The sequence below is a fragment of the Zingiber officinale genome, chromosome 7B, assembly GCF_018446385.1.
Source record: "Zingiber officinale cultivar Zhangliang chromosome 7B, Zo_v1.1, whole genome shotgun sequence".
Classification (NCBI taxonomy): Eukaryota; Viridiplantae; Streptophyta; class Magnoliopsida; order Zingiberales; family Zingiberaceae; genus Zingiber; species Zingiber officinale.
This window is the reverse complement of record NC_055999.1, coordinates 1,505,639-1,531,745: the sequence shown is the minus strand read 5'-3', so window position 1 is coordinate 1,531,745 and position 26,107 is coordinate 1,505,639. Positions and strand designations below refer to the sequence as shown.

Sequence of the window (26,107 nt, the reverse complement as noted above, 5' to 3'; positions counted from 1 at the left end):
AAGCGAGGAGTATTTTACAAAAGATTATGAAAATAATTTTTCAAACTTAGTTTTAAAGATTTGGAGAAATTACTTTTAATCTTTTAATTAGGGCTCCCCCTTAACTTGACATATTCTTAGGACTCTTGTTAACCACAAGTAAAACTTTCTATGTGTCTAGGGGGTTGATCCAAATTAAAAGAACACAAAGTTTGAAGGTGAGTTTTCAAAACATTTTGCAAAAAAAAATTAAAAGTGATTGTGTACCAAAACATTTTAAGAAGACCTTGTCAACATAAGTTTTAAAATGTTTACTAAGTAACAAAATAATTTTTCAAAATATGTTAAGTCGTAACAATTTTTGAAAAGCATAGAGTGTTTTTTTATATAAAATAAATTTGTAAAATAATTTTCAAAATAATTAAAAAAGTTTTGAAAATATTTTAAGAATATTTTTCAAATAAAGTGAGAGAAGGTTTTTCAAATATTTTTATAAAAATAATTTTTCAAATAATTTTGCAAATATATTTCTCAAAAGCAACTCCCTTGACGTCAACACTCCCCCTGAAATCAATACTAGGGTTTGGGCATAATTTCAAGGCTTTAGCATATTTGTCTACCTAAGTGTGTTAAGGAAATTGGGATCAGTAACACTCATGTTTAGTATACTATTTTCATAAGTATTTCTATATCCTTATTATAATTATTCACTTAAGTTTCAAGTTAAATGCAATAATTTGTTATTAACTCAATTTAATACTTATTTGATTAAAACAACTTAAATTTTGTATTGATTGAGTTGATTTAATGATATTCTTAGTTATAATATTTATTTCATTTTTTTGTTTTAATTTAAGTAGGATTAATTAAGTTTGAAGTTAGTATTAATTCAAAGTTAAATTTATTTAGGTCATTTTGAAAATAAATTAGTAGATTAATTAATCTGTTAGAAAAAAAAATAATTTTTAAAAAAATAAGATTAGGAATTAAGTAAATTAAATAAGTTGTTAATTTTAAGCTGTTAAATTACATTGAGATTTAAGTTAAGTAACATAGACTTAGAATTAATTTAAATTTTAATTTAACTTTAAGTTTGAGTTTAATTTAAGTTTAAATTAATTTAAATTTAACTTTAATTTTAAAGTTTAAGTTTAAGTTTAAGTTTTATTTTAAGTTTAAAGTTTAATTTTTAACTTAATTTAAGTTTTAAGTTTAACATAATTTAATTAGTTTATTTTATTTAATTTTTAGTTAAGTTGATTTTAAATTTGATTTTTATTTTTAGTTTCAGTTTTGATTAAGTTAGTTTAAAATAATTTTTAATATAGTTTTTAAGTTAAACTAAAAATAATTTTTAAAATATATTTTTAGGTTAATTTTAAAATATTTTTTTTAAATTAGATTTTTTTAGTTAACTTTTAAAATAATAAATTTTTTAAAATATATTTTTTAAGCTAATTTCTAAAATAATTTTAAAAATAATTTTTAAGATAATTTTTAAATAAATTTTAAGATAATTTTTAAAATAAATTTAAGATAATTTTTAAGATAATTTTTTTAAAATAATTTTTAAAATAAATTTTTAAGATATTTTTAAAAAATATTTTTTAAAATAATTTTTAAGATATTTTTTAAAATAATTTTTTCCATTATTTTTAAGATCGATGGGTTCGGTCGACCGATCTGTTCTTTTTCCTTTTTCTTCTGATCGTTGTTGATGAACTGGCCTATGCTGAGTCATCATGGTTCGGTCGACCAATCTTATTTATCGATCGACCGATCAAGACTTGATCGGACTCGATCAGTTCTAGTTTGATCTGATCACTGCTTTGATCTCTCCTTGTTCGGTCGATCGATTCACCTGTTCGATCGACCGATCCAACCGGTCTGATAAAATAGTATTAGATAAAACAGATGTTAGCACAATAATATTATTGATCCTGTCCGAATCGCCGAACCAACGGACGTTGGGCACGTGGCGCTCTCCTAGTCGATGACGTAGGCCCCCGTCTGGCCGAACGAGTCTCCGGCGAACCTGCACAGAAGTCGGGCCGGGAAGGGGTTCCCGGCGGCGACCCTCCGACGCTCAAGTCAGGCAAGCAGGTAGTGAAAAAGTGGCCCTCAAAGTATTAGAACGCGCGCGTACCTCCGGCGAAGGATGAGAGCCTTTATATAGGGCAACGGAGAAGCATGTGTACACATATTGAGGTGTACACGTGTCCGTGGCCATGCCCCAGTAAGGGCTTGTCAGTGAGCTTACCTGACCCATACTGCTACAATCAAAGCATGTCCTCGATGGGACAGTAGAACCCCCTGTCATAAGATTTGGAGTATGACCTACATGTGGAACATACCCGCTGTCAGAAAAAGATGTCCTTTGTCCTTTTTCCCTTGGCTCCCGAACTAGCGTCCGGCCGGCCTGCCTCCGAGCGTCCGGCCGGCTCGCCTCCGCCTTACGTCCGATCAGGCACATACATATAACGATCCAGGAAGATTCTCGATGGTGTGCTTTGTGGAGACTTAACAGTATGCTACCTCATGTGTTCAACCAAGCGATCCGCTCGGCTCTGTGATATTGTCCGTTGAGCGCCGGAACCCTGACTTTCGTCAGGGTGCCTTTGACCATCCACTAAATACCAGCTAGCCGCCCGGCCGGTCGGCCCACACCTCTCCGGCCGGCCACCTGCCACTTTGACTTCCACGTGGCGTTGACCCTGTTGGTGCAACCTTAGGTCAAGGTTGACCTGGTTGACCCGACTCGAGTTGACGTGACTCGAGTTGTATTTTGATGTTTGACTTGGGAAGATTGTCGGTGCAACCTTAGGTCAAGGTTGACCTAGTTGTGTTGCATGTTGATGTTTGACACTCGTGAGAGAGTTCTATTCTTGATGTGGGACAAGAATAGATGTTTGGGAGATTATTGATGCAACCGTAGGTCAAGGTTGACCTGGTTGACCTGATTCGGGAAAAGTCCAAGTATGAAGACTTGGCACGGAAAAGTCCAAGCAGGGAGCTTGGCACGCGAAAAGTCCAAGTATAGAGACTTGGCACTGGAAAAGTCCAAGTATGGAGACTTGGCACGGAGAAAGTCCTAACTGGGATGTTAGGCAGTGTGGAAAGTCCTGGTGAGTGAAGCCAGGCAGTGGGAAAGTCCTGGTGAGTGAAGCGAGCGGGAGAAAGTCCTAAGGATGTTAGGCGGTGGAAATCGATGAGTGAAGCGGTGAAAGTCACGTGAGTGAAGCCGTGCAAGGAAAATCCAGATGGATCGGGGATGATCGGACTTCGGTGTTGGAAAGTCCAAGTAGGTCAAAGGGATTGACCGGACACTTGGCAGGGAGTTCTAGCAGTCAAGGGAGTGACCGGATGCTTGGGATGAAGTACCAATAGGTCAAGGTTGACGGATATTGGTTTTGAAGTCTTGGAACTTGGTTTGGGCAAAAACCAAGCTCGGATCGGTCACCGACCAATCCGGTGATACCTTGTTGCTCGATCGATGCCGGTGACCGATCGATATCGAAACTCTGTTGATTCGATCGATCGGTGACCGATCAGCAAGAGGCGAAAAGAGGCGGCTGATCGGTCCACTACCGATCGACTTCTGATCGGTCCGGGACCGATCGAGACGGCGTCGCGGAAGCACGTAGCTGATCGGTCCACGCATCGATCGAAGGTTACGTGCACTAACCGATGCGGGGACCGATCGGCCCTGATCGGTCCGTAGACCGATCGGGTAGCCGCTGCGACGCAACGGCTAGTTTCTTCATTGTCTTCTTCGCAGGTAAAGGGCTGCTGCTGCGCGAAAACTTCTTCCTTTTCTCTTCTGCTACAGCTCTGGTGCTTGAGCTTTGTTGAGCTCTTCTTCGCAAGCTTCGCGTGAGCTTCTCGACTGGGATATCCTGCTGTTGTAGGTGTTCTGAGGAGCTGCTGCTTCAACGAATCCAGTCGGCAAGGAGGCAAGAAAACCTGTGTTTTTACATTCATTGTTCTTGTCTTCTTGTATCTCTTGTTGTATTCCTTTCTTGCTGTTGCTTGTGGCGAGGTTTCTCCACCCACAAGGAGTATATTGTATTAGCCGATTTTCCGGGGACTCATCCACCGACGGATTGAGAGGCTTCGTCCACCTTACGGACACGCCGAGGAGTAGGAGTATCATCTCCGAACCTCGTTACATCGACGCGTTGAGGTTTGATCTTCTTGTTTTCGTTTCCTTGTTTGTTTTTCCGCTGCGCTGACGAATTGTAGGAATAAACGCGAGAATTTGGGCTCGGCTATTCACACCCCCCTCTCTAGCCGTACGAAGGATCCCAACAAGTGGTATCAGAGCGAGGCCGCTCTTCGACGGATCAACACCCGGGGGAGCACGGGCTAGAGATGGATCTCTATGGAGAAGACATCACCATTCCACCCTTCTACGAATGCGGCGACTTCGCGTATTGGAAGGTAAGGATGAAGTACTTTCTTATGACTAACATAATGAATTGGTTTTGTGTACAAGAAGGTTTTACTCCTCCGGTGGATAAGGAAGGAAAACCACTTGAGAAGGAGGAGTGGACAAGAGAACAAATTCACAAATCCGAAATCAACGAAGAGGTAACGAGAATAATTGAATTTTCATTGCCTACTAACATCTTGTGTAAGATAGGTTACAACAATGCCAAGGAATTATGGGATAACTTGGCCAAGTACCATGAGGAGAGCTCCACTTCAAGCCATGAAGAGGAGCCTAGTGAGCCAAGTAGCTCACATCATGGAGGGAGCGAATTGGGAGTTGAGGGCTACTCAACATCCAAGGAAGAAGAGGAGGAGAGTTCCTCTTGTTCAAGATCGGAGCAAGAAGAAGATTCTACCTCCGGAAGGGATGAAGGAGAGAGTCATCCATCCCAAATCCTAGGTAACTCAAGCATTTTAGGTTCAAATAAATTACATATATTATGCTTTGAGTGTAGGGAGTATGGACATTACAAGAGCAAATGTCCAAAGAGAGTTAGGAAGACTCCACCGGCGCCAAAGGTCAAGGTAGCCGGAGTCCCAACACGCAAAGGCAAGAAGCACGTGGTGTGCTTTCAATGCAAGCAACGGGGACACTATAGGAGCCATTGTCCGAGGGGGAGGCAACCTCACAAGGGCAAGAGACCGGGCACATCGATAGGGGGAGCTAAGGCAAACCCTAAGGTATCTTTTAAGGCTCATTCGTGCAAGTCTAGTAGGATACATGCTAGTAATTTTATTGCATTAGTCAATAATGATAAGCATGTTAACACTAGAAATCAATACATGTGCTTAGGTGCTAAACATGTCAACCTAGATAGGGATACTACTAGGAATACTAACCCTAGGATTAACACTTCTAAGGTTAAGGAAAACCTAGGTAGAAACCCCAAATCAACTAGACACATGCCTAGGAATGCCTCAAAGAAGAATGACAAATCAAAAATTGAGGTATTAGAGAAGGAGAATCAAGTCTTGAGGTCAAGACTTGATACTTTGGAAAAGGCTCTTAAAAACTTGGAGAAGTCATCTCTAGGGTTTAAGGGTCAAAAACCAATGTCCAAGGACAAAAAGGGTTTGGGTCACAAACCTAAGTCCCAAATGGTCAAGCCCACCTATCATAATGTTCCATTCGATTATGGAACAAAACCTAAGGCTAGGAAGACCATTACCAAGGTCACAAGGGGAGTCACCCCTATAGTTGACCTTGATGAGACCCAAATGACCAAGGCTTTAAAGCCTAAGAGGGTCATTAGGAGGGTTGCTAGGGAAGTCATCCCTAGTGAATATTTAGTGAACCCAATGAGCTCAAGTAGGTATTGGGTTCCTAGGAGCATCTTCTCTACCCCATAGATGGGTTAGAGAGTGTCAACTCCAATAAGAAGGGTAGTTAACCCAACTTTGAGGAAATTGACACTCAAAGAGCATTTTCAAGGTTTTTGGGAACCTTTGAAAATGAAATGGAATAATCTTTATCATTCACTCCTTGGAAGAGTAAAGTGTGCCAAAGTGAGAATATATTAATCTTACTTTAAATTGACACAATTTGGAAAAACCTAGAGAAATATCAAATTGGGATTTTGATATTCTCTTAGGTAATCAAGGCAATCCGGGCCTTAATTTAGAAATGCTACTCTTGTAGAATTTTAAATGGTATAAATCAAACAAGAGATCAAGAAATGCCAATTTGGGTTTTGACATTTTCTTGGAGCACTTTTGGCAATCTAGGATTAGAATTTAAGTTAGCTAAGTGATTAAGGATACTTAGATAGGTAATCTAGGTATTTTATTTGTGTTAACTTACCATGGTTGTTTGCCATATGCCATGTCATGACATCATATTTAATTTATGATCATTTGAAATGTCATAATAATGCTTAGGCTAGTTTTATGTCATGTTTATTTAAGTTTCAAACTTTATGCCATGACATCATGACATTGGCACATGTTTTCATTTATGATACCATTTTATGCCATGTCATCATCTCTTGCATTAGTAATCAATTGAATTGATTTAAGGATGAAAAACACACTTTGATATTGAGATCAAATTTGTGTTTAGAAAATGCATGAGACCTTAGTCTAAGATATCTAAACCCATATCTCACATCAAAATTGACTTGGATGTGTTTGATGCACTTTAGATGTGTGTGAGATATTAGGATCATGAGTTAGGATCAAGGTGCATAGTTTTTGTACCTAGATGAGCCTAATTCAAGAAAATGGGGATCATAGGGAAAGCTTGTGTACAAGTCATGTGCATATAGCCCTAAGATTGTGGTCCCAAATTAAAGAGTTTGAAATCATTTCAAAATTGTTTTGAAAAACCTTGATGAAGCTTTCCTAGTGATAGCATTCATCATTGACCAAAGTGATACAAAGTTGGACTTAACTTTGAACTATTTCAAAGTTTTTGAATTTTGTATCAAGATTTGAAAATGGAAGTTATTTTCATAGAAAACTATTTTTCCATGATAGTGTATGATATGAGGAATGTATCCTCAAAGTTTCGTAATTTTTGGAATTTTCTTGAATTTATTAGGAGTTTCTGAATTTCCGGAAGGAGAAATCAGAAATTCTGATTTCAGTGTCTGGATCGGTCCGGGGACCGATCCAGGGAAGATCTGATCGGTCTGCGGACCGATCCAGAGAGTTGTGGATCGGTCTGCAGACCGATCCAGTGAGTTCCAGTAGCACGAGTGCGATCTGGTGAAGGGCTGATTGGTTTGGGGACCGATCAAGGCGTGCCGAATTTCTGATTTTTCAGCTGTTGTCTGAAATTTCAGTTATGGAAGTGGTGTTTTTGGATTTCTAAAGGTTTGGAACTCTCAAAGACATTGTTGGTGCAATGGTCAAGGAGGAGTTGACCTCTAGGGGGAGTTTTACCTAATTGTCAAGAGGAGTTGACTTTTAGGGGGAGTTTGTACTCCTTAAGACTCTTGAGGATTAGTGATATGGGATTATCACTAAGTTGATTGTTGAGTTTAGTATCAAGGGGGAAATTAAGAGTTTCAAATGAAAGGTATGGGACTTTCATTAGGAAGAAACTCTTGACCTTGATACCCTCCTTGTTCTTTTTGATGTGTGTCAAAAAGGGGGAGAATTATTGGAGAACCCAAGTTAGGTTATCGGGTTAACCTAAGGGGAGAATGTCCAGAGAATGTTCAAGGAAAGAACATTGGACATTGGAAGATGATTGAAAACCTAAGTTAGGTTATCGGGTTAACTTAACTTGATTATGGTTTTGTCAAACATCAAAAAGGGGGAGATTGTTGGTGCAACCTTAGGTCAAGGTTGACCCGACTCGAGTTGACGTGACTCGAGTTGTATTTTGATGTTTGACTTGGGAAGATTGTCGGTGCAACCTTAGGTCAAGGTTGACCTAGTTGTGTTGCATGTTGATGTTTGACACTCGTGAGAGAGTTCTATTCTTGATGTGGGACAAGAATAGATGTTTGGGAGATTATTGATGCAACCGTAGGTCAAGGTTGACCTGGTTGACCTGATTCGGGAAAAGTCCAAGTATGAAGACTTGGCACGGAAAAGTCCAAGCAGGGAGCTTGGCACGCGAAAAGTCCAAGTATGGAGACTTGGCACTGGAAAAGTCCAAGTATGGAGACTTGGCACGGAGAAAGTCCTAACTGGGATGTTAGGCAGTGTGGAAAGTCCTGGTGAGTGAAGCCAGGCAGTGGGAAAGTCCTGGTGAGTGAAGCCAGGCAGTGAGAAAGTCCTAACTGGGATGTTAGGCAGTGTGGAAATCCTGGTGAGTGAAGCCAGGTGAAAGTCCTGGTGAGTGAAGCCAGGCAAGGGAAAATCCAGATGGATCAGGGATGATCGGACTTCTGGTGTTGGAAAGTCCAAGTAGGTCAAAGGGATTGACCGGACACTTGGCAGGGAGTTCTAGCAGGTCAAGGGAGTGACCAGATGCTTGGGATGAAGTACCAATAGGTCAAGGTTGACCGGATATTGGTTTGGAAGTCTTGGAACTTGGTTTGGGCAAAAACCAAGCTCTGGATCGGTCACCAGACCAATCCGATGATACCTTTGCTCGATCGGTCCGGTGACCGATCGATATCGAAACTCTGTTGATTCATCGATCGGTCGTGACCGATCGCCAGTAACAGAGGCGAAAAGAAAGCGGCCGATCGGTCCACGCATCGATCAGATTTCGATCGGCGGGACCGATCAGAGACGATGTCGCGGAAGACAGAGCCCGATCGGTCCACGCATCGACGAGCACGCACGAAGGTTCTGACTAACCGATCGGTCCGGGACCGATCGGCCCTGATCGGTCCGTAGACCGATCAGGGTTCTCCGTTATGACGCAACGGCTAGTTTCTTCGTCTTCTTCGCAGTATAAAGGGGTCGAGGGCTGCTGCAACTTCTTCTTCTTTCTCCTTCCTGTTGCTGTGTTGCGGTGCTTGAGCTTTGTTGAGCTCTTCTTCGCAAGCTTCGCGTGAGCTTCTCGACTGAGATATGTAGGTGTTCCGAGGAGCTGCTGCTTCAACGAATCCAGTCGGCAAGGAGGCAAGAAAACCTGTGTTTTTACATTCATTGTTCTTGTCTTCTTGTATCTCTTGTTGTATTCCTTTCTTGCTGTTGCAAGAATATTGTGGCGAGGTTTCTCCACCCACAAGGAGTATATTGTATTAGCCGGTTTTCCGGGGACTCATCCACCGACGGATTGAGAGGCTTCGTCCACCTTACGGACACGCCGAGGAGTAGGAGTATCATCTCCGAACCTCGTTACATCGACGCGTTGAGGTTTGATCTTCTTGTTTTCGTTTCCTTGTTTGTTTTTCCGCTGCGCTGACGAATTGTAGGAATAAACGTGAGAATTTGGGGTCGGCTATTCACACCCCCCTCTCTAGCCGTACGAAGGATCCCAACAGACCCCACCGGACGGGGGTTCCCTGTTCTTACAACCGGATCAATTATAATGCATGAGTAATATAAAATACAGTAGAATTGTTTTGATCTCAACTTGGAAATCTTCCCGGTTTCTTTAGTTGGATCAGCGACCTAAGGTTGTTCCCTTCGGGAACCCGACCTCACTGTTGATCCTCCAGTTGTGTACCTCAACCTACCTGCTAAACTTAGATCCTCCAGATCTAGTTTGGACTTTTTACTTAGCTTTGATTGGCTTGCCAGGACTTTTCTCTTGATCTTCGGTTCTCCAGACCTCTTAATCACACCGCCAAGCATCGGGTCCCCTAGACCCACTTGGACTTGCACCTGGGTTCCACGATCTACTAAGATTTCTCCTGCCTAGCCTCCAACTAGGTCTTTCCCGGTTTAGTAAACAGCATGTACACTTAGTCAACTTGTTAGATCACAACAAGACTTAACTTGAACCTTTGACAACATCAAAACTTAGGTTTGATTCTGGTGCAACTTGCACCAACATTATCAACATAAACACTTGTACAAAAAATAAATAGCAAGTAAATTAATAAGAGAAAGAGGCACAAAGATTTTACTTGGGTTACAATTAGAAAATTACCAATTCAAGAAGTTGAAAGCTCACTAAAGTCTCATTCAGGCGGAGAAACCTCTTATATAAGTTAAAGGACTGAATTACAAAGCTAAACTAGAGATAGAATGTTTACAAGTGTTATGTTTAGCAACTAGGATTAAGGCGGTTGTATTTATAGGCATGATCGGGGTGTTTGGAAGGGTTCTAGGCGTCTGGGTGCATAGATAAATTTTATCCAAGGCACGACGGATTGAGACGACACGGTAAATCATAGATTTTGTGGTCCGAGCGCCTAGACCGGGTCTGGGTGCTCGGACTCCGGTCTAGGTGCTCGGACCAGGCTGAACTAGCCCCAGCCAGGGCTCGACCCCAGGGCGCCCTAGTTGGCCTCGGGGGTATGGGCACCTGGACCAAAGTCAACTTCCTTGTTAACTTTTCGATCTGGGCTTTCGCTCTGGTTCTGCTCGCTTGGGTGATTTCGGCCATCTGGAATGGGGCTCACCCGAACTCATATTTCGGCCTTCTTGAGCAATCTTTTCCTCTGGCTTCTAGTCCCTTAGAAATGTCACACGTCTCCTTCTCGTCAGTCAGTGCACTCTTTCGTAGTGTCTCGTCTCTCTGACGCACCGAGCCCGTCGTCTCTCTCATGTGTCATTCTTCTCGCTAGCTACGTCTTTCGCTCGACCTCTTATGCTCCTAAGTTCGTACACACTCAAGCACAGGGCATCAAAACATAACATGACCTAACTTAACTTGGTTGATCATATTAAAACTACTACGGTATAGTTACAATCTTCCCCTTTTTTATGTAAGCAACCCCAAGTTAAGGTAAACCAAAACTAATTAACAAAAAAATAGCAAGTACATAAATTACAATTTTAAAAAATTGTAAAAATCAAGATGTATCCTCCCCTAGACTTAATCTCTAATTCTCTCATTTTGATCACATTAAAAATAGGGGAAAGTTATGAACATAATAGAGTCTAAGGGATAATACTATAATGTCATCCATTAAGAACTTTAAATTTTAAATCTAAGAGTAATAAATTCTCCCCTTTTAAATTTTTAAAAAATTATTTAAAAATAATTTTAAATCTCAAAAAATTTCGAATAGATTAGAGCAAGTACTATTATAGGAAAAAATCATTTTTCAAAATTAACTTTTTAAAAAATTTTAATATTAAAAGTTAACATAAATCATTTATATAAAATTCAATAACGGTAACAAAATTTTTCCATGGATAGAGAAGATGATAATGTTTTAAAAAAATACCTCTGCAAAATATTTTTAAGTTAAAAAATATGTTCTTGGTTAGAAAAATTCGTATAATATGATATAATAGTCAATTTTTTTTTAAAAAAATTATCTTTTGATGGAGAAAACAAAAAAGTTTCACAGAAAAATAACTTTTCAAATAATATCACTTTGAAATATTTTTAAATTGAGAAATATAATTTTTAATGAAGAAATCATAGAAAATAATGCAACGGACAAAAAATTTAAAGATTTTTCTCTAGATGAGTAATGAAATATTCTTCCTTGAAAAAATTAAATTCTAATTAATTTCTAGCAGAAATCATGCAAAGAAATTTATTTGAAAATATTAGACAAAAAAAACCTTTAATTCAATTAAAAAAATAAGGTATGTGTAAAAAATTAATTTATACACGATTTTAGAATCCAGTATAAGTTCCTTCTAATATAATTAATCAACAATTTTTTAGGGTTATATTTTGATGATAATTTTCTAATTTGACCCTTATGAAATCGTAAGTACCAGTTTAGTCCTTTAAATTTTGTATTTCGAGAAATATTCGAACATGCATAGTCATTTTTCATTTTGTCTATTTGTGCTTTCGATTTTTTTATTTTTAATTTTCAAATTATCAAAATCTCCTAGTCTGCATGCATTTGCTAAAGTTAATTTTAACTTTACATTTTCTTTTTCTAAATTAATCATATTTTTAGAAAGTATTTTAATGAACCCAAATAATTCTTCAGGGGATCGGGAACGTACCTTACTTACCGTTATTATTTCTTTGTCCGATGCTCCCTCTTCGTCGTTGCTTTCTTTCGAAGACTCCCCCTCTCTTTATTAATGCTCATCTTGGACAAGCTTTCTTTGTTTCCATGTAAGTATTTGGCTATAAATATCATTTCGACAATTTCCTCAGTCTCAGATTCTTCTGACAACGACTCGGTGTTCATCGAAGAGTTGGATTTGACCTCTTTTGGTTCTTTGTAGAGTTTCAAGAACTTTTCCAAAGTTCTTTTGCACTCTTATAGTTGTTGATTCTGTTGAGATCCTGGGCGGGCAAAACGCTCAGAAGGTGGAACTAACCTTACCATTAGTCATAAAATTGTTGCGCTACTTTTCAGTCCACCACTGCTTCTCAAGTTCTTTTCCTTCTCCGCTTTTGGGCATATCAAAATCGTACTTAATCGTTAGTAAAATATTGGGGCAAATATCGATAGATACTTATAACAGTAGAAGGATTCCCACTAAAAATATATTAAACTAAAGATTTGACATGAAAGACATGAGTCTACCTGATGTGATTATAAGAAACAAAATTCTTATATAGTAGAAGGATTTATTTTTAGTCGGTCTCATTACATGAACAAGATTCTTAAGAAATTCACGAAGACTAATACTACATTAACACAAACGTCGATAGATACTTATTAACATCTATCGAAGAATTAAGAAGAAAGTATCTCTCAAATAGATTATTCTCGAGTGATTGAAAGTCTGATGTACTTAATGAGTTGTACATGACCAGACTTAGCCTACGTAGTAAGTAAACTGAGTAGATGTACAAGTAATCTCGGTGTTGAGCACTGCAAAGAGATAACAAGAGTACTAAGGTACTTGAGGTATACTCGTGAATATGTATTGCATTATACGAGATATCATGTTGTAATTAAATGATACAGGGAAGCAAATTAGATATTTGACATTAAATGTTTGAAGTTTACTAGTGGATATGTATTCAGTTTGAGAAGTACAATCATTTTATGAAAATATTCTAAGTAAATTGTAATAACCAGATCCACGATGGAATCTGAGTTTGTAGCTTTTGACAATTATGGTGAAGAAACTGAATGACTACGAAAATTCTTGGAAGATGTTTCGAGATGACTGAAACCAGTGTTGATAATTTGCATACATTACTATAGTTAATCAACAATTGGTTGATCATAGAGACATCTGTATAATGGTAAGTCTAGACATATATGTCGTAGATATAAGACTATTAGACAACTACTCTTAATGAGAGTTATCACTGTTTACTATGTGAAGTCAAACAATAACCTAGCAGATCCGTTAACAAAAAGTTAGTTGCAAGTTCATCGTGAAAGATGGACTTAATACCGATGATAAATGTTGGTGTAAAGGAAACTCAATCTATGTAGATTGGAGGTTCGAATAATTAAGTTCAAAGAGACAACCTAACTATACCGACAAAATTTCTCACTGTGGGGGAATGACCCAATAGATTATTCAAGGATGGAGGTTAAGACCACACAAATTTTAATGATCTAGTAGAGTAATGTGAAATACTCTTAAGAGATCACTTATGCGAGAAATAAGTAGGATCGCTTCGAAAAAAATTGGAGGCACAATTCTTAAAACTTCTTACAAAACCAGGTATGTTCATGGCCAATAACAAATATACTCATGAGAACTGAGTTGTATCAGGAAGTATCTTGGGTGATATATGTCAATGCTTACATAGACATCAGAACAACTCAAGGACATCGTATTTACTGTCAGCTAGTAAATAAACAAGTCTTCATAAGGTAAGGTTCAAAAGATAAAACCCACATGTCTTATACAGGACTCAACTGTTGAATGTTATCATATACTCTATTTCCATTCATGTGGGGGAATGTTAGAAATGTGAATGGAAAATAAGAGGTATAAGGAGACTCCTGTAGGATTGAAAAGAATTTAAAAATATTCACAATGGTATGATATTGTCTACTTTGGGCCTAAGCCCTTATGATTTTGCTCTTGGACTCTACCCAAAAGACCTCAAGTCAATGGAGATATCTTTTCTCTTATAAACCCATGATCTTTTCACATGTGTTTTCAATGTGGGATTATGTTTGCAACCTTACAACCCCAACAATCCCCCCCTCAAACAAAGGACCACAAGCTTCCCACGTTCGATCCTTGACCCACCAGGTCTTCCTGCCCCTCGGTCCACCCGACCTATTAGGACTTCCTTACCTAGCAGCAACTAAAACTTCCTGCTTGGTGTCTGGTCCTCTTGATCTGAACATAGAAGCCCCCACTTTCTTTGTTCGAGGTCAATATTGTACCCACATGGCTCAATCAGACCATAACTCTTGTGCACAGTCGGCGGTTAAACCTTTTGGCAGTCCGGGCTCTGATACCAATTGTAGGATTGAAAAGAATTTAAATATCTCCACAATAATATGATATTATCTAGTTTGGGCCTAAGCCCTCATGGTTTTGCTCTTGAGCTCTACCCAAAAGGCCTTAAGCCAATAGAGATATCTTTTCTCTTATAAACCTATGATATTTTCCCATGTGTTTTCAATGTGAGACTATATTTGCAACCTTACAACTCCAACAACTCCTTTGTGTATGAATTTAGTCTCACATTAGGAGTTTCTTGACATTATTATTGATTTATATTATTGTGCATGCATGTATTGTTGGGATATGTCTGATGTGGGTGCGTGCTATAACACGTTTCGTAAACATATGGAGTAGAAATAAAATAATAATAATTCCTAATTATTACATCACACACACTACACGCATACAAGGATACAACATGTCAAATATGATCACATAATTAAAATTTTACGGGAAGTAAATTTACGCTAGGTATAACTTACGAATGACATGTAACGAGAAGGACATCAACTGTAGCGGTGTTGTCGAACCTCGCCTCTATTCGTATCCACGCCAAGCTCCTCAAGACAACTACTTGAGTGCAAGTCTCTCCTTCGGAAGTTACTAGCCACGAGCGAAGAAGAGAGATCAAGAGAAAGAAGAAGATAAGCACATAAGGGAAAGTTTTTCTCCCTTGTGGTGGTCACGACAAGAAGAGGGAGAACCCTCTTGTTGGCGACGGGAGAGAGAGGAGAGGGAGAGGAGGATTGGATTTCTGAAAGCCAATCAACCAAATAATGAAACTTGTATCTAATTCTCTCCTAATTACATTTATATATAATCCTCTTTAATGAGTTGGATTAGAAAGCTCAAATGTAATTCATTATCCCTTAATAAAAAATTAGCTCATTAACCTCTTAATTTAGTTCATAACTAAATCAAGTTGGTTCATGACTAATTTATGATTAAACCAGATATGATTCAACTATAGTATAAGAGATGTAGCACATCCGCGCTTCTATTATGACAAATATTTTTATATTTGTTTTATGTATGGTACAACCAAACATTTATCTCTTGATCTAAAAATCATATTCTTTAACTTGTTTTACGTCTTTTAGAGACTGGTTAGTATGTGCGGATATTCAGTAAATAAATTTAAGACAATCAAACATATAATATGCACTCAAATAGTGAATCTAGTGTTGGTGCAGTGGGGCCGGCAAGAGGGGGGTGAATTATCTGAAAAATAAAGTATACCCTCCTCAAGTCTTTCAACTAAAAAATGCAACACTAATAAAATAAAAACCAGAAATAAAAGAGGAGACATAATTTTGACTTGGTTACAACCAAGACGGTTATTAATCCAAGGCGGTCGAACAACTCTACTAGAATATCTCCTTTACTGTAGGCGGAGAAACCTTCTTTACACACTTAGAATGCTCAGAGGTTGCTAGGAACTTAATACAGAGTTGAATGCTTGATTGATTTTCATTTCTTAGCTCCAGGGGCCTTTATATAGCTCCTGGAAAGTCTATCTCGAGAGTCTAAAGCGCCTCCAACAGGGGTTCAAGGCGCCTCCAATAGTTTGATCGGATAAAACTTTATCCGAATCCAAACAACAACTTTGACTGGGTCTGAGGCGCCTCAAACAACCTTGGAGGCGCCTCAGACTGGTCTGAGGCGCCTTCAAGGTGATGGAGGCATCTCGAACTGGTCTGAGGCACCTCGGACTGCATGGTATAAATACTATATGGTATAAATAGTTTCCAGCTTCCGAAGCTCCGATCGCTTGGGTGATTTCGACCAACCGAAATAGGGCTCACCCGAACCCAATTTCCGGCATTCTCCTCGAGTAGGCTTCCGACTCGGCTTCTCGTCCGTCGAACGTCGTGCACGTTCTTCTCGTCCACCGGTGTACTCTTCCGCAGCTCTTTCGTCCTTCGGACGCACCGAGCCCGTCGGCTCCCTTCCCGTGCCGTCCTTCTCGCTAGCTGCGTCTTCCGCTCGATTTCCTGCGTTCCTAAGTTCATGCACACTTAGACACAGGGATCAAATAACAAGCAAGACCTAACCTACCTTGGTTGATCACATCAAAACACCCACGGGGTCCAACATCTAGATTTAGTAAAAATCTTAAGACGATTGTCTTAGGACATCTCTCAAAATCTAATATGTATGATATAAACAAATACATGGGGAGTGTCTCTCTCATGCATGGATGTGCAAGGGGTGTAAATCTTGAGCCTGGATTACACTGAACCAAGTTGATTCGTGTGTGAGCTCGGTCTACGCATGTCGAATGCTGGATCGGTCCGGATCAAATTTGCCAAAGTAGAACATCCAACATCCCCGGATAGTAATAGTCGATCATTGATGACTAACAACTATCACTAAGCCTTGGACATTGAATGATCTTTACTCGACATTCAATGTAGATAAGTGATGATGCTCTTATATAAAGAGAACATGATCTTAAACAGAATAGAGAATTCAGAAGCGAAAGTATAACAGATAAGAAAATCTCCAATCCACATTTGTTCTACAAATCTTCTTTCCGTCGTGTATTTAGCACAATTTTTTGGAAAGATTGTCGAACATTAATTGTGTGTAGCTTCGTTTGGCCCTTGACGTAGATCCTGAGCATATGAGATGGATACTGAGCTCACACATACTTTCATTTTAGAAATTATGCGTCTGCCTTTGTAAAAGTAAATTGTCAGCATTACTGATGTTAAGTATTCATTGCTTTCAGCGAAAGTAACTTAAACACTACTGATGCTGATTGGCACTGTTAACAAATGCATCTTTCTTCATCAAAATGGATGCCTCATCGCCTCATTAGCAGCGACATAAATAAAAAAAATTATGAAATCATCATATCAACGGTCCTGAGAGTCGATTTCACGAATATGAAGGAAGATAAATATAAATATATAACTAAAAGCATATAGTTAAGATGTTAATCCAAGCAATTATACCCTAAGGATCGAATCCTGAAAATACAAAATATATATTTTTTTTTATGTACAGCGACATAAAGTTACACATTTGGTGGACAGACAATTTTCAATTAGTCTTTTTTTAATATATATATATATATATATATATATATATATTTTTTTTTTTTTAAAAAAAACAAGAGGTTTCAAAAATCACGCCGTTACAATCACGGAGTCCATCCATATGCTGTCGAAGGGGTGCGCCCACTTGGCCGTCACGGGTTTTTAATCCCCGCCCTAGAACACTCACATCCTCTAATTAATTATCCAATCATTTAATTTCTGTTTAAATGCTCCCATTCCCTTTGGCCTCCTCATTATTTCCTTGTTTTAAGGTGCGACTTGACTCTCACCGGACATGGACGCCATCACCTTTCTTTCTCCCCCACAATAAATTACGCCGTTGGATCGGCCGATTAGGACCGAGTCTCCTCTCCATCCCTTTCCTACAACAACTTTTTATTTTTATTTTTATATTTTTATATTTTATTTATTTTTAAATTTGTGGTAAAGCAATAAACAATCGATTCCACCGCCACGTGATTGCGCGTTCGCCTACTCCGAGCGTGGCCGTGGCGGCCTTGAATTCGCCCACCTAGATCATCAAATTCAGTTTGATGTCGATTTCGACCGGGTGGGGCCCGCCTCCGCTCCACTAGATCGAGTGCCGTTTATCGATTCATTAAAAAAATCCAAACGGAGCCGGTCGCTCCGCGTTGCCCAGTCGTTGGGGAGCCAATCACTGCGTCCGGACGGGTTGGACCGGGTCGGCGTCACGTTGACTGTTGCGTTGTCCCGTCTTGAAAAACAATTGAAGGCCTGTCGACGGAGTTCGAGAAAATGCTGAAATCGAGCCGGGTTCAGCCGGTCCGTCGGTTTGAACCACTCCGTAATTGGAGCTGAATTAGACCGGATAAAAAGGAATCTCCATCGTCTCTCTTATCCTCACGTCGGGAAACGGGAAACGGGAAACGGGAAACGGGAAACGGGAATTGGGAATTGGGAATTGGGAATTGGGAATTGGGAAACGGGAAACGTCGTCGTATTGGCGCTGCGATTTCCATGGCTCTTCGGCTTATAAAACGGAGAGCCGCCGCCGCCGTCTGAGATGGTCCATGGTCGCGCCATAGATCTTCTCCCCTGCGTTCAAGCGGAGAAAAGGTGCATCTCTGAGGCTTTGGTCGTAGGCTCTTTGGTGTTTTGTTTTGTAGATGCGGTGGTCGTCGCGGATGGACTTCCTTAGCCCTGCTGGAGTGGCTTGACCTCGCGGTGGTTGCCTGTAAGTTTTTTCCTCCGATTTATGTCGGCTTCTGGGTGCGAAGGCCGGCATCAGATTCCAGTTCGTGTTTTGCTCTGCTGGCGTGGTTGTTTTTTCTCTTCATTTGCTTTGGGTCTGTGCTCCTGGATTAACTGATACGAGGTTTCAGTATCAAGAAAGCTCGTTAGGTGAGGAAAGTTAGGATTGTGTGTTGATTTGTAAGGGGAGATTGAGATTTTTGGCCTGCGAAGAAAACAATCGGTTGGTTCTGCACTAATAGGATGCCTTTTTGAAGGGAAACGATATCACAGCGGAGAACTGAAGATCCCTGTTAAGGAGAGGGAAATAGGGGATTCCCCATCTCCAGTTTTGTCTTAATACCTTGTCAAGCAAACGCTTTGGTTCAGCGAGCAGTGGGAGTTCTTTGAACTTTGGGCCTTCGAGGAATTTCTGCTTTTCCTCTCTGAAAGATGAGCTGCATCGATAATTGTAGAGACGGTAAAATTGATGAAGAGGAGTTCCGGCGCCCATGTGGGAACAGAGTGGCGGATGACTCTCTTACTCTGGGCCGGCACGCTTTTGGGAAAAATGGTACTTATCCGTCTTCACAGCTTGATATCGATGAGAAGCTATTGATTGATCCAAAATTACTTTATATCGGAGCCAAGATTGGAGAGGGAGCGCATGGAAAAGTCTATGAGGGGAAGTAAGTTCAAGAAACTAATTGGATCATTTTTTATTACATTGTTTTATTCCTTTTGCTGGTAGAATAGGTCGGACCTTTTTTATGGATACTTATTTGCCAGTTGAACCATGCCAGAATTAGCTTTTGAAGTTTGAATGGTGTGTGTATTTTTTCTCTATGATTGTTTTCTGTAAACATAAGTATATGGTTCTGAAAGTTTGTGCATTCATCTATACTGATTAAGTAGTAAAGCTACTGTTTTATTGAACTTTTTTTCAGCAGCCTAGAAGATAGGTATAATATATGTTTTCCCCCTTATTTAATACTTATTGAAAGTAAGTCTCTTTTTTAATTTATTTATAATGTAAAGATGTGATAGGCACTCTCCATCCCTATCATTTTGAGACATTAGATTGGCGTCTTCCTTATATAGTACTATTGTAAAAAAGTAAGGTTGATTTTAATTTATTCAAAATGAAGTTCTAATAGGAACACAAAATTCTCCATCCATATCTTTTCACTAGTTAGATTTTTGTATAGAATATGTTTTTTTTTCACTGCATGTTATTATTTCCTCTTAAATTTCCGTAGATTAAACAAAGAGTGAAAACTAGCTAACACTCTCTGAATCAGAATATGAAGGAGAAAGTGTTTCACAATTTACTACAACACCATTTTATTTTTCCGTTATTTTTTTGTTGGTCAAATGTAGCTTAGTGGTATTGGTTGAGGCTTTTCATCCTATGATCATAGGATGAATGCAAAACATTATGTGAATGCAAACCTAGAACGGTGGAGGAAAAGTTCACCACTGGTTGGTATATCAGAATGACTGGATTGCCAGACTGACAAGATATGATGCAGTAGTCATATTTGCAAAGATAACTCATAAATTGGAAATTATTTGATTTAGTATGAATTTTTCTTCAGCATCTTTCTAATAGGTATTCATTTAAGGAGCTTGGGCCTGTTTCAACTGAACTTCTTTCTTTGTTGTTCATAAGTAGAACTTAAAAAATGGACTTTCTAACTAACATAATATTCATTGTGTAAGTTTACCATCCAAGTCCATTTTTTAAAAATGGGTTTCTGTGCCAAGTAAAATGGTATAATCCCTGCACTGAGAAGTGGACACATATACTTACAATTGACGTACAGTTCAGAGGACAGATGCCCATCGGCCATCAGTATTATTGTACCTTATTCCGTTCGAAAGCTCTTTTATATGCATTATGGTTGCATTTGTACTGATTTGTTGTATTGATTCTTAATCAGGTACCACGATCAAATTGTTGCTATCAAGGTTCTCAATAGTGGTAGCACTCCTGAGGAGAAGGTGACTCTTCAGGCTCGCTTTATTCGAGAAATAAATATGATGTCCAGGGTTCAGCATGATAATCTTGTAAAGGTTTGTTTTCTGATTGTTCTTAGTTATTCATGTCATGTCCCGTATAGTTTCAACTTTCAGACAGTGTTTTATTGAATGTGAAAGTTACCTTAACACTCAAGTTTAGATTCTAGCTTTCTAATTTGTTTTTCAACATTATGACAAGTATTCTTTCTTTCATCAAGTTTGTTGGTGCCTGCAAGGATCCCTTTATGGTGATTGCCACAGAGCTTCTTCCGGGAATGTCATTGAAGAAATATTTGAGCAGCATGCGCCCCAAACAACTAGATACTCATACAGCAATAAGCTTTGCACTTGATATTGCTCGTGCGATGGACTGCTTACATGCTAATGGAATTATACACAGAGACTTGAAACCTGGTTCGTATTTGCCTTTTTTCTTTTAAAATTTTGCATTAGGATCTGCATCATTCAAGATCTTGGTTGCAACTTGCACAATTTATCTACAACCATAAAACCAATAACTGTAACAAAATTATTGGTCTTCGAGATTTGTATTGAGATGTCTTTGAGAGAAAACGACTTATTTACTTTTTTTTCCTTGTTCCTTTTGGATATCTATAAGCAGTCCTATAATTCAATCATACCATTTACGTGTATATACATACACCTTATCTGATATATCAATGTAGAGTTTTATATATTATATTGCTGTTGCTTGTGCAATTCGTATCTAAAATACTAGCATAGTGGCTCATAAATCTGCATGGCATCGTATCTCTGCTCGAAAGTAAATGATGCTGTCGGTGACCATAGTAGTAAACTACATTGGCTGTGCTTTCTCTCTAAAGCTTGAGATACATGTTTGTTTAGAAAAACAAGAATGATTTAATCCGAACCATGAACCAACTCTCTGTTAGTTCAAATCATATGGTAAACATGAGGCGATTAATTGCAAACTATTTGTAGGGATACAGGATCAAAAGCTATGCCATTTCTCAGAATTGTATGTGCAAGTATTTTGCTGTTGTGTTTTGAAATGTTCAAGTTGGATAATATAGCGTGCCTCTCATTGATTTTGTTCCTTTATAATTATTTAAATAATGTCATAATAGTTGAAGATAACGTGCAGATAATCTGTTGCTTACTGCAAATCAGAAGAATGTGAAGCTTATTGATTTTGGACTTGCAAGAGAAGAAACAGTTACTGAGATGATGACGGCTGAAACTGGGACTTATAGATGGATGGCTCCAGAGGTGATACATCTCGATTCAGTTAGTTATACTGAAAGATTAAATGGTATTCTATTATACAGTCGAGCTTTGCTTTGTATAATCGAGAATCTTCCATCAATTCATGTTTCACTTTTATGCAAAATCTGATTACTTTATTTTAGGTTAGGATGATTGTCTGTATTAACCTAATCACCCACAATTCTACATGTTTCATCATGAGACAGAATGGAGGGAACATATAGGGGAAAAAAAGAGAATGGGAAGGAATTAGGCCCAGGAGCAAGACAAAACATTTTAAAGTTTGTTCTTCTCTATGCTCATTGTTGACCCTGCAACTCTATTTACTTGGGTGTTTTCTTTTTCAATTGCTTTATCCTGAGACCTCATCCCTGCAGTCTTCTAGTCATTTCTTTAAACCAGCTCACTTGTGTAATGCAGTTATATAGTACTGTGACTTTGCGTCGCGGTGAGAAGAAGCACTACACCAACAAGGTTGATGTGTACAGCTTTGGCATTGTCTTATGGGAGTTGTTGACCAACCGAATGCCTTTTGAAGGCATGTCTAACTTGCAGGCTGCATATGCTGCAGCTTTTAAGGTTAGCTTCTTTCAACACTTGAATTCATTGTAATTTTACTGTCCATTTGTTTAGCCTTCTTGCTTCCTAATCAGTTTTTTCATGATATAGTATTGTGCTTTATCAAAGTGAAAGAATAGTTAGCTAAATTAGTCCTTGTAGAATTAAACTTTGAGCTATTGATGAACTAGTGAAATACCATCTCAATTGAACATGCATCAATCTGACACTTTCTAGGCGATTATTGATTTGCCAAGGATGGAGACAATGTTTTCACTTTTAGTTTTGGTTTGTTAATTACCATTGTTTTGTAGTAAAAGCTACTCGGTAGCCAATAATATACAAGCACATTGAAACATTTCCAGTGTCTGGTAACTGGAATTGACTAAACTTGTAGATCATGATCATAGTAACAAGAGAGAATTTTCTCACTGAATTCCTCAAAAATTATCGTCACACAGCTTATTGCCCATTTGATCCGATGCAGCAAATGCGACCACCGCTGCGGGACGATGCTCCGCCAGAGCTGGTGTTCATAGTGCAATCCTGCTGGGTGGAGGATCCCAACACGCGGCCCAGCTTCAGCCAGATTATTAGGATGCTGAACGCCTTCCTTTACACTCTCCCACCACCGCCGTCATCAGAACCAGAACCGGAGACCAGTTTTCCATCAGCAATGAGCACAAGGGGCACCATCACGGCGACATCTGCACGCAGAGGCGGCAAGTTATCTGTTCTCCGCAAGCTCTTTGCCGCAAAGAAGGAAAGCAGCAGAAGTGCATAAGCAATCAAAAGAGATTAGTGGTTTTCTAGAAGTCCAGCAAAAGGACTGATGAATTATAGACAACATGTATTACAGGAGAAATCATGCTCTTTTTGGCAAATGTAAGAAAAACTAGTTAAGTCCAATATTTATAGCTAATCTGATATTCTAACTCACACCTCTGTTCTAATAATAGTGAATCTACTTTACTTTTCCGTATTGACCCTAGAGCTGATTGACGGGGACGTTAGGACGAACGTATTTATCTTTTTGTCATCGTGAATCTACTTTACTAGCCAAGATTGATCTCAAGTTATACCAAGTTAAACATAAGTTTTGACTGATTATTATTTAGTAATTTAATTTAAGTAATAAATTGACATTACGTGGATAGTAAATAAAAAAATATTCTTATTTTTCTCTCTTGTTTTTTAATAAAAACTTTCTAAATTCTATTGGATAGGATTTGAGCAATTTCAATAATAATTTCCTTCCCAAGTAAACGTACAGAGGGTTTGCCTTCACAGTTCACACGTTTCCTTGCTTTTCGCTATTTAATTTTGTCCGCTTCCAATTCCGTCGCGACTTTCTCCTTCCCTCCTCGCTCTCCCGCGAAGCGCCTGACCCGATCTCGCTGCGTCTCCGCCGGCGATCTCTAGCCGCCTTGCGCCCATCGCCGACTCTTCCCTGCTTCGATCGGTGTGGTGTGCTTGCTCTTTTCTTTTTTATCTTGTACTGTTTCGAGGAGTTCTCGGGAGGCGTTGAGGATATCGAAGGTTAGGGTTCGTTTTCGATCTCGTCGCTGTTGTTCAAAAATGTTCCTTTTGTTTTTCCTTCTTTGATCAAATTTGCAACTTTTTGGTTTTATCGGGATTTCTCCTTTTGTCGTTCCGGCCAGGGCGGTTCTTTCTCCTGGCGTTCTGGACGTGAAGGACTTTGTTGTTAGTACGAGATTGTATGGCTGACGACCGGTGTTGAAGCGATCTCCGTTGTTGCCTTGGTGTTAAAAACTGCCTTAGGGCTGGCCCCGAAGTAGGAAGCAAGAAGCGCATTTCTCTCTGTTCGCGTTATGCTAATGGATTCTGAAGCTCTCAAAGCTCGCTCCTTTGAGAAAATTGGAGCTTCTGAATCAGATGAAATGGAGATTATCGAGATGGGGTCTTTAATTAAGGTGGGGGAAGTGGCCAACACTGGGCGGGAAGTTTGCGATGATTACTGCACCCAAGGTTGTGATGGTGCAGTCGTTGAATTCGTTGATGGAATGGAAGTTTGCCCTGCAACCCCTTCTTCTGAGAGGGACAGTATGGATCTTTCATGTTCTGATCAATCTGAGGAACGTGAGGCCATTTCCCGTGCCCGAACCCCGTTAAAAAGCATATTTGATCCATTTGCTCCTGCGCCGGAAGAACTAGTCGTTGCTCCCGTGAAGAGAACTCTGAAGAGTATGCAAATTCCTCATTTGAGGAAGCTGAAGCTTTATGATTGCGGCGATTACACTCAAATAGAATGCCATGCTCCTGAAGAAGACCAGCTTTCGGAGTTGCTTTGTCAATCATTCTTTGAACTAATTGTTTCAAGACAGTTGCAGGAGATATCTGCACGCAAGTTGTTGGATCAAGATCATCAACAGGAACATTCCAAATATGCTAATACACCACTGTCATTATGTTTACTCACAGGAATTGCGGAAACATGCCCGCCTGCCCCGAAGAGAGAACCAGCAGAATCAACAAAATTAGATCCTGGAGTATGCAGACAGCTCGACTTCCTTGATAACATGGCTGGATAACAGAGCTTTGTATAATATCACAAACTTATTTAATAGTTAGTGTTCATAATCCTAGCTACATAGATAAGCTGTGCTCTATCCTGTTCAGGCTGATGCAGGGTTTAATAGCGTCTAGAACATTTTGAGTTGTGGATTGCTCATGCTTGCTCAATCAACCTGTTTTGTCTAGCCCTGTTGGTTATATCATTGATATTGATATTAGGAAAGTTATTAGATAGCTACATGATTTTAGTCAGTCAGGAAGGGCATGTATTCTTATTGCTAAATTAGCTAAAGGTGGTATCATTATGTTTTCTTCCGAGTTTCTTTTGGTTGTGAATCAGTCAGGAAGGGCATGTATTCTTATTGCTAAATTAGCTAAAGGTGGTATCATTATGTTTTCTTCCGAGTTTCTTTTGGTTGTGAATAATCATGACAAGCTGAAGATAACTATTGTATATAGTTATTATCATTAGTATTGGGTGCCAGATTCTGCTTGGGTTTTTGATTGTTGGATTGTGATGCGTTGTTTTGAAACAACTGAGGATACCATGAGTGCTTTAACAGATATGACACTTCTGAGCCCTGCGGACTTAGTTGAGATGGCATGTGACAGGTTGATTGTCAAATAAAGTCTCGGGGTCAAATTGTGAGGTTGGCGGGGCATAAATCCTTACAACTTGTATAACTCGTTTCGCTTGCCACTTGCCTCCTCAGTTACCGTGTTGATCTTGAAACAGACTGGCAGTAGCAAGTGATAGGTTGATTGTCACATGAAATCTCGGGATCCAATCGCGAGACTGGTGGAGCGTAAATCCTTACAATTCGCGTATAACTCATTTCGCTTGCCACTTGCCTCCTCAATCATCATGTTGATCTTGAAACAGACTGGTAGGGACGTTGGAGTGAGTATATTCATCTTTTTGCCACATATGATGCTTCTGACTGAAAGCGTATCTGTGATCTGGCATATATTCTATGATGATTCCGAGTTTCTTCAAAAATGAGCAAAATTTAATATCAACCTCAGCAAAATCAAGCCAATTTAATCTAAAAACTAAACTAAATTAATTTTTAAAAACAATCAACACCCAGAATAAAATAACAAAATTTCGAAGATTAATTCGAAGATGTTACAAAACTAAAATTACCAGT

The 26,107-nt window shown here is 39.1% G+C and overlaps 2 protein-coding genes across 2 annotated transcripts; both read left to right on the top strand.

Moving 5' to 3' along the window:
- Positions 1–18,399: 18,399 nt before the first annotated feature.
- On the top strand, positions 18,400–23,360 carry LOC122004964 (serine/threonine-protein kinase STY13-like). The gene is made up of 7 exons (XM_042559844.1): positions 18,400–18,764; positions 18,872–19,282; positions 20,537–20,669; positions 20,834–21,029; positions 21,742–21,866; positions 22,284–22,442; positions 22,909–23,360. The coding sequence occupies exons 2-7, from the start codon at positions 19,047–19,049 to the stop codon at positions 23,203–23,205; spliced, it is 1,146 nt and encodes a 381-aa protein (XP_042415778.1). The 5' UTR covers positions 18,400–18,764; positions 18,872–19,046; the 3' UTR covers positions 23,206–23,360.
- Positions 23,361–23,712: 352 nt separating this feature from the next.
- LOC122004963 lies at positions 23,713–25,354 on the top strand. The gene is made up of 2 exons (XM_042559843.1): positions 23,713–23,960; positions 24,083–25,354. Exon 2 carries the CDS (start codon positions 24,254–24,256, stop codon positions 24,971–24,973), a length of 720 nt encoding a protein of 239 aa, XP_042415777.1. The 5' UTR covers positions 23,713–23,960; positions 24,083–24,253; the 3' UTR covers positions 24,974–25,354.
- Positions 25,355–26,107: the final 753 nt, after the last annotated feature.